Raw genomic sequence first — 9,360 nt, 5'->3', positions numbered from 1 at the left:
CATCAAGAAGATGGTGAAGTTTACCGAGGATAACAAATCAGGTGGGAGAGCAGATAATCTAGAAACGGTTGAGTCATCACAGAGACACTTGGACTGCAGATTTGTGGCAGATGGCATTTAATGTCAGTAAATGTAACATGTCACATGTAGGAAGTAAAAATGGGAGGTCTGAAAATTAAAAGTCCACCTTATGAGAAGGATTTAAGAGTTGTAGTGGACTCAACACAATCAACTGCCAATCAGTGTTCAGAAGCCATTAACAGAATGTCAGGTCATATAGCGCCTTGACGTGTGGAGTACAAGTCACAGGAGGTTCTGCTCAAGCTTTATAACACACTGGTGAGGCCTCATCTGGAGTCCTGGGGGCAGTTTGGGTCTCCATAAAGACATAACAGCACAAGAGAAGGTCCAGAGAAGAGCGACTAGGCTGATTATGGGGGGCTACAGGGGATGAGTTAGGAGGAAAGATTAGACGAGCTGAGCCTTTACAGAGAAGAAGAGGAGACCTGACTGAAGTGTTTAAAATGATGAAGTGAATTAGTCCAGTGGGTCGAGACGGCGACTTTAAAATGAGTCCATCGAGAACACGGGGACACAGCTGGGAACTTGTGAAGGGGAAACTTCACACAAACATTAGGAAGAGAGCCACAGACTCATGAAATACGTGACAATGTAGTATGGTGGACAGGAGGACTTTAGGGACCTTCAGAACTCAACATGATGTTATTTAGGACAGAGGGTGGATGTGCCTGTTGAGCTGAATGTCCTGCTCGCAGTTTTTCTGCTTTTCTAATGAACTGACAGGTCTCTCCATGGAGCGGGTTCGGTACACACAAGCACATTGCGTTGTCTCTGTTATGAGCCTCCTTGGATTGCTGTTAGGGTCTCACATCCAGGAGCTGAGGGTCTTCTGAGTGGGCCGATGAAATTGCTGCCAATTAATGTGTAAAACAGAGGACCTCCGACTCGGTGTGTGACGCCATTGTGTGCTGGCTGTTGAGTCGATTTCTAATTTGAAAACTGATCATTGACTTTAACAGAGTGGAGATCTTAGCTGGCTTAATGTTTCTGGTGACAGTAGACTCCGCTTGGCTTCAAAGATCTCCCTAAAGTCACCATGTGAAGAACCTCAGGATGGCGTATGTTGTAAAACATGCTATAAGAAGTGATGATTGAGATCAGTTAGGCTGAGGTATCCCACGTGCAGTGACGCTCATGTGAGCCTTTCACAGTTTGAGAGGCACATCCTTCTTTAATGGTCGTGTTTCACTCTTCCCAAATCTCGTTGACATTATGCAAATGCCTACTTTGTCTGCTCCAAAAAAAGCAGTCAAAGGGCGTCACGACCATCTGCTGTTGGTAGCGTGGACATAAAAAAGGACCACCTTCACAGCTGACACTTCAAATGCTGACCCCTGGTGATGAATTCAGACCTTGCTGAATTAAAGATCTGCAGAGACATTCTGGACAACTGCTTCTTCATCACAGTGACCACGCCCTTCATTGATGATTCACCAATCAAAACACAGCACTGGCTAGAGCCCGCCCTCTCAGCTTTGATGGCTGAAAATGACAGTTTTCATTTCCTGTCTCGTTATGATGGCACTCAAATACATAAGTGAAAGAAAAATGAAATACATTTAAAAATAAATAAGTGTAAAATACTTTTTCATCTGCAGTGGGCTGGCACCCTGCCCGGGGTTTGTTTCCTGCCTTGTGCCCTGTGTTGGCTGGGATTGGCTCCAGCAGACCCCTGCGACCCTGTAGTAAGGATATAGCGGGTTGGATACTGGATGGATGGATGGATGAAACTTTTTCGTGATTAATTTCATTACATATGCTCACTTGTCATTGTGTCTTTATTTATTTATTGCAACATTTCACAATACATTTATTTTTTTATTTATTTGTAGAATATTCCTACATCACTAGAATTTTTTTTTCACTTTGGATTTTCAGCAAGTTATATTTGAAATAAAGTAAGATCAATATGAATTTATTTTTATTGAAAGTTGTATTTGTTCTTTTAATTCAACAACAAAACAAACACAATAATAATTATCATCATCATCATCATCTTCATCATCATCCTCTAGCCGGATTACCAACGTGAGACACAGATGTAGAATGAACAATAAAGCAATCAACATGACTGTAACTCACAGCCCGGGGAGAGCAACTCAGGTGGCTTATGGTCAAGTCAGCATTCCTCCATGTTATATATTTAAATTGTGTGTTTATCTTCTTTGCTTTCTTGTCATTATTATTTGTTGTTTCCCTTCATTTTTATTGTATTCTTTCCATTTATTATTTCTTTAGTTATCATCTGTTAAGGTTACTATGTAGTATCTATGTGTGTTTCCAGGGTCTCTTAAGTTGCTTGAATTTTATGGGTGGCTCTTAAAGAGGCGGGGTCACCCGTCCATCATCATTAAGGGACCGCCCCCAGCTTTATAAAGGCAGGCTGGGAACTGAAGTCCAGGTGGCTCATTTTGAATGTGCTGGGCTTTGAGTTGTGAGTTTTGTATTTTCTTTGACTTTGACTCTCAGCTGTTTTTTTTCAGTTACTGGAATTTTCATTTTGATTTCATTGTGGGGAATTAGTTTGTTTTGGGTTGTCTATTTGTATTTATTTATTTGTCTATTTATTTATTGCTCCTTTAAACTATTTTCTTGTATTCCCTTAAATTAACCTCCTTTGATAAAGTCTCTTCATTGTCTTGCTCTGTACAAGGCAGGGGTTGATGGTAATCCTCTCCCTTGTGGGGCATTTTGAGTGTTTTTTGGGGATATTTCATGGCATTTTTTTTTATTTGATTTTTAAAGTGCATTTTGTCCTGATAAGCCAGTCAATCTGGTCGAGGTTAGGCCGCCTTGTGCACCTCCTCTGGAAAGGGAACAGACTGGGAGGCAGCACACTGATGGCTGCTGGACTCTTGGAGTTGGTGCTTGGTAATGTAATATATATGAATAAAAATTTTTTAAAGGTATTTTAAATTTTCTACTAATTATAACTATCTATACACATCAATGGCTAAAAGCAGAATTGCCTTGTTGTAGTATAGAGAAGACTACCAACAAGAATCAGGATCATGAGGACAGTGGCCCGCTTTTAAGAGGATGATCGGCATCTTCCGAGGCTAACAGCAGTGGCTGATCTGAGTCCTTTCTTAAAGGGACAATCAACGGTCCTTTTAAGCGCCATTAGACACCTGCCTTTGCCTGGGTCTTAGTCCTTCCCCTGCTGTACCTGAGGTTGTTATACTGGTGGCAGCGGTGGGATGACTGACACTCAGACACAATCAGCTGTTCAAGGACCGGTTTTTGTCTCCTCTCCAGAGGGGATTTGCTGTCCTCATGACCCTTCATGCCCAACTTGGTCCAAATTACCACACTTTTCATTGCACCAGCTTTTAAAGTCCTTCAGCTCACAAGCCTCTAAGGTCTGTCCTGTGGAGTCTCACCTGCCTGTTTTCTCACAGATGGAGTCGATATGATACCATTCGCAAATTAGCTTGAACCAGTTAAGGATCTCACTCTGAAGCACTGGGCACAAAGCAGGAGACAACCCTGGATGGGGCATCTGCCCACCCCAGGGCTCAATCTTGCACATACCTACTTGGAGCCAAGTTAGAAACACCAGTTCAACTTTATAAGCACACCTTCTGGGATGTGGGAAGAAAACCTACGCTGTCACAAAGAAAATGGATGAACCCAACCAGCGCAGCACTCACATAAGTATAACGCCAGACAATAAATGTATAAGGTGACACTGTGCCAACACTTATAATGTACATGGAAGTAAACATTATTATTATGATGATGATAATCATCATCATCATCATCATCATCATTATTATTATTATGATTATTATTATTATTATTATTATTAATTTTCTAAATCTTGCACTGGAGTTCAAGTGACCCCACTACCAGCCTGGCATCCTGAAGCTCCAGCGCTGCTGCTCGCCTGACATTGAAGCGCCCGCTGATGGAATTTTCCTTCTAAATATTTGCACGAGCCGCTAATGGCACGGCGCGGCTTTTCGAGATTGATGTCTTGCCGGCGTTTTCAGGCCGCTCTTTAAATGGACGTCCATTCACGTCCTGGCCGTCGCCGTCGCCACCGCCGCCGCAGCTGATTAAGGATGCACGCCGTAGCGCGCACTTGAAGTTCCCCGCCAGCGTCGCCTTTCTCATTCGCGGTGAACGCGACGACCGTGATGAGCGGGCACGAACCGCGCAGGTAAAAGGGACACATCGCCGCCCGCCTCCGGCTCAACCCCGCCACACGCGGTACCCGGGCACGACGGGGCTCCGCAGCCAAGACGAGAGGCACGTCTACTGCAGCGCTCGAGATGTGGCACGGCTCCGGGGAGACAGCGTTGGCAAGATGCTAGACGGACTCGAGGAGACGCCGCTACCTGCTCGTCTCGGGACCACCTGCCGCCCACCAGACTAGACCGGAGCCTGGCCGTCCTTTTTCTTTCTCCTCGCTCCATGCCGGGTGGGCATGGTCAGCGACTCCAGCAGTCCCTGAGCCGCCAGCCGACAGCACCTTGTTGCGCTCTTGATGCAGTGCTGTGGCCTGGGGCACCGGCGGAGAGTACGGGTTTCCTACGTGAGTGCTTTTCATTTCTTTACTTTGGAAGTGGCTGCGTGCTGGCGGACGGATGAGGAGTCTTAACCAAGGACACGGCCGCACATTCCGTTAGGCATTGGAAGGAGAAAACGGATCGATAGGCTTGGGAGCCGGGCGAGAGTGCGCGAGGGAGCGCGGGCGCGCGCACGTGTGTGAGTAACAGTGATTGAGAGAGAGAATGTGTGTGTGCGCGTGTGTGTGAGTTGTGTGTGCGTTCGTTAGTTGCGCAGACTCCCGTATCAGGCTGGCAGAAGCGCCACACTTGCTGCATAACTTTCTCTTCTGGCTTGTGTCACGTTGTCATTGCATTAAACAGAGGTGCATGGCGCTAATTGTGTTATCGTCGCGAAAGCCATACTTAGACCCCGGCGGCGTTATTATCATTAGGCGCTTCAGACTCGAGTGCGTTCTTTCGATTGTATGCCAAACGCCACAAGCACAGCAGACAGCTGACTGAGATCCGCGCGCACGCCGCATGTGATCTCGCCTTTCTTTTGCGTGGGATTCTTCAGTCCTCAGAGTCGCAACAGCGAGAGCGTACATCAAAGACTCAGAAGTCAGCTGTCCCACGATTGACAGATAACGGTATCATATAATACACCACCATCTAACACATCGCCAGGACCTCAAATGTTTAAGGAGGTTAGTGAGTGCGGATATAAACCCTTGGCTCCTATTTTTAGAAAGTCAATGCATAAATTTGGGGATTGCTAAGGTCTGGAAGATGAGCAGTATTATCAAATTGTATAAAAAATATGATTGATCAGATCCAAATGACTACTGGCCAGTGAACTTAACACATCACAGGTTATTACTTAATGGAAGGACTGAGCAGCACATGTCTAGAACAGGACTGTCAGCATAGAGGGGACACGGGGTGTTTCATGATGCAGATCTGTGAGGATACAATCAGAGCTGTGAATATGAAGCGATTTAGTTGGACCTTCACAAAGCCTCGGATGAGGCGCCATACCAGAGTTTGGGCATCAAACTTAAAGAAGTGGCACTTCAGGGTGTTGTGTGTCCAGGTTGGGCAAAATTGGCTCAGACACAGGAAGCAGAGGGTGATGGTGCCCATCAGAACTGGGTAAAGTTAAGACTGGCATCCAGCAGGGGGCAGTGCTGGGGCTGCTGCTTAATGAAAGAGAGAGCAGGGTTGGCAGCCGTTTGGCAGAGGTCTCCAGACTGTGACTTTGCTTTTGACTTTCTCTTTAACATGTAAGCTGGACATAGTTAATCAATTACATAATGGGCACAGATTGTTGTTTCCTTTTAACAATAAGTGACCAAGAATAAGTGGAGTAAGTGACTAAATAGTGTGGTGGAGAGCAGGGCCTTGTTGTGTGTTTTACCAAATCTGTATTTTTACATGAATTAGTTCTGTATTTAGTAGTAAGTATAAACTATACTAGTCATTTCCCTGAGAATTATTCACAGTACTCTGCACCTTCTCTCAGTAAAAAATGTTGTACAAAAATAAGAATGTAAATTTAATGTAAAAGGGTAAGTGTCTGTGTGTCCATCCCACTGCTATGCCATTCCAACAAATGGCGCAACACAAACATTTCTAGTAATAAAATGTATTCCATTTTGTCATTTCAACAAATCCCATATTAAGTGACACATTACAGAGACACATGCACTGTGTTTGTCCAGGCTACAAAAAAGACATAGCAGCACCAGAGAAAGTCCAGAGAAGAGTGACTAGGCTACAGGGGATGAGTTATGAAGAAAGATTTAAAGAGCTGAGCCTTTACAGAGGATTAAGAGGAGACCTGACTGGAGTATTTAAAATTATGAAGGGAATTAGTCCAGTGGATTGAGACAGTGACTTTAAAATGAGTTCATCAAGAACACGGGGACACAGTTGGAAACTTCTGAAGGGGGAATTTGACACAAATTTAGAAAGTTTTTCTTCAATTAGAGAACCATAGACACATGGAATAAGTGACCAAGTAGTGTGGTGGGCAGGAGGACTTTATGGACCTTCAAAAGTCGATTTGATTTTATTTTGTAGGAATTAAGTGAACCGGTTTGGCGATCTTTCTTGGGCTGAAAGACCTGCTCTTCTCAAACTCTTTCTAATGTTCTAATGATAGATAAAGCACTTTATAATTAATAAACACATAAGAAATACACTGTATAACAGATAGATAGATAGATAGATAGATAGATAGATAGATAGATAGATAGATAGATAGATAGATAGATAGATAGATAGATAGATAGATAGATAGATGTGAAAGGCACTATATAAGATAGATAGATAGATAGATAGATAGATAGATAGATAGATAGATAGATAGATAGATAGATAGATAGATAGATAGATAGATGTGAAAGGCACTATATAAGATAGATAGATAGATAGATAGATAGATAGATAGATAGATAGATAGATAGATAGATAGATAGATAGATGTGAAAGGCACTGTATAACTGGGATAGATACAACATAATTCCTGCCCTACAGCCTAATCCTCTGACATGTGGCTCCGCCCCTTCCAGCGTCTCTCTTTGAACAGAGTCTGACCCCGCCCCCAGAGTGATGATTGGCACTATTCTTGTTCAGGAAGGCCGTGCGGAGCTGTCACTGCTGCTGTTGGTCCCTTCAAGTGCCTCACTAGCTCCCTTGGGGCAGTTTACATGGTTGTTTTATTGTTTAATGTTGAATTTAGTTGTTCATATCATGGCGTTTATATTTAAACATATATTTATGTATATTTGTTTTTGCCTGTGTGAAAGGGGATTGCTGATGATCGGGGTTGGCAGATATACTGTTCACTTTTCTCCATTGTGTTATGATGTTGTCACACGACATCGACATTTGGTCACCTTTATCTTAAACAGACCCGCCAAATACCGATTATTCGTCAAGACCACCCGCTGATTGTATCCAACAGGTTTAGCCCATGAAGACTGAGCCCAAGAGGCGCACCGTCCTCAGACTCGGAAGACAAGCGGCCACCTTGCTGCATCATTTCAGCCCACCGCCTCCTTCTCCTTGTGCCGCCTCTGCCCCGTGGTCTCATTCAAAGAGTCTAATCCTGTTAACAGATGTAGGACGAGCAAAGTCAAATGCAGATGTGATGGAGATTACAGAGGATGACGTGTAGGTTTAATGGCACAGTTTCTGAAATGAAAAGAAGCCATCAGAAATCCTTGTCCACCGCACAAAGATGCGTGACTTTGACGTGGCTGTCATTCGTCACGTGAGACTCGTAAATAACAAGGGCGGACTGCGCTGAATGTGATCGCATAAAGAAGGCAGAGGGTGACACGGTGGCGTGGTGATCAGCTCTGTTGCCTTACCCTTGCCCTTTTTGGGGCGTGTATGTCCACGTCCCTCTATTCCTTCGTAAAAGAAGAGCAGATGTGATTAGTGAACGAAACTCACGTGAACGTCACAGACGTCTGCACCAAGGAAGGACGATTCTGGTAGAGCCCAATGCCAAAAAAAGAGTCGCTCTATGGTTAATCCCAAGGTGGGACATTTGAGTTCTCAGTCACCCTAGTTAACCCTGTGGTCCAACTGAAAGCCGAGAAATGGAAAATGTGGGGTGTCCCTGAAAAAAAAGACACAATGAGTAATTGAATTACTCAGCGCAATTTATGTCATTTGAGAGAAAATATTGTAACAACCCTTGGGTGCGAGAGACAGAGGAGCGGAATAAGCCGCTTTACACTGACTGCTGGTGAGTGGCCATAATAAGAACCTTTGGCTTCTTCAGAGGCCTCTTCCACCACTCCGCCCAGGTCTTCTTCTGGTTGGTATTGCCCCCTATGACAATCTGTGCCCACCTATGGTAGAGTCACTGTCTCTGGTCCTGACCCAGTGAAGTGAAGTTCCTAAACGCCCTTCACGGGCAGGTGTGCGCCCAGCAGGGTGAGATGAGTGTGTGGCATCAGGCTCAGTGGGGTGAGATGTTTGAATGGCCGGGCATGGAAGGTGCGCACATCCTTTAACCTCCTTGGCATTAATCCCAGGTGTGACTTTGTCTCTGTATATTTATAAGGTGATAAGACATCCATCTGGCACACATGGCGTTACCTGGGCATAATGTTGTCTGGCATCCACAAGTGAGCGACAATGTGGCCAGTTTAAGACAGTAAACCATGCGGCATACATCCGGCATACAACGGGGCTTGGAATGTCCAATGAAGACAGGCAACAACAATAATAATAATAATTCTTTACATTTATATAGCGCTTTTCTCACTACTCAAAGCGGTCTCCACAAAAGGAGGACCCGGGAAGCGAACCCACAATCTCCTTACAGCAGCACTACCATTGCGCCACCTGTGAGGAGAAGCACTAGAAACAAGAAGCACTAAGAAAGATACATGAAAGGCATATCCAGCAAACAGAAATTCATAAATGCAGTAAAACAGACGGAGTTACCGTTAGAGCGTCAAATCCATTTTAATAAACCGGCATCTCTCAATGCTAATTCAAATGTATTTACGATTGACGTGCACTGATCTCCTTTTACAATACAAAGCCTCAAATAACACTCCACACAGTATTCTGCTGCCATCTAGTGGACAAAATAACATCATGCTGCAAGAACTCCTGAATATTTCTATGCATTTTACCACTCACTAAGGTAACTCATCAATATTCATGAGTGGGGTGGAGCCTTCGGCCGAAACACACAATGGCGTGTCAACGTGAAGTTGTCAAGGCAGTTTTAGAACAAAATGAAGCGGAACCATTA

At 44.3% G+C, this 9,360-nt stretch overlaps 1 protein-coding gene across 3 annotated transcripts in view; it reads left to right on the top strand.

Moving 5' to 3' along the window:
• LOC114653175 (voltage-dependent L-type calcium channel subunit beta-2-like) overlaps positions 1 to 9,360 on the top strand; it is a 235,806-nt gene that overhangs the window by 77,834 nt on the left and 148,612 nt on the right. Inside the window, exon 1 of one of the 3 annotated variants that reach the window (XM_051929259.1) lies at positions 3,990 to 4,621. The exons of the other annotated variants lie outside the window; for them this stretch is intronic. Within the exon in view, the coding sequence (XP_051785219.1) occupies positions 4,574 to 4,621 (48 nt within the window). The 5' untranslated portion in view covers positions 3,990 to 4,573. Of the gene's footprint in view, positions 1 to 3,989; positions 4,622 to 9,360 lie in introns of those variants that run through there. 3 annotated transcript variants of the gene reach the window in all.

Source organism: Erpetoichthys calabaricus, chromosome 6 (assembly GCF_900747795.2).
Source record: "Erpetoichthys calabaricus chromosome 6, fErpCal1.3, whole genome shotgun sequence".
NCBI classification, from domain to species: Eukaryota; Metazoa; Chordata; class Cladistia; order Polypteriformes; family Polypteridae; genus Erpetoichthys; species Erpetoichthys calabaricus.
This window is presented reverse-complemented; position numbering and strand designations above follow the sequence as displayed.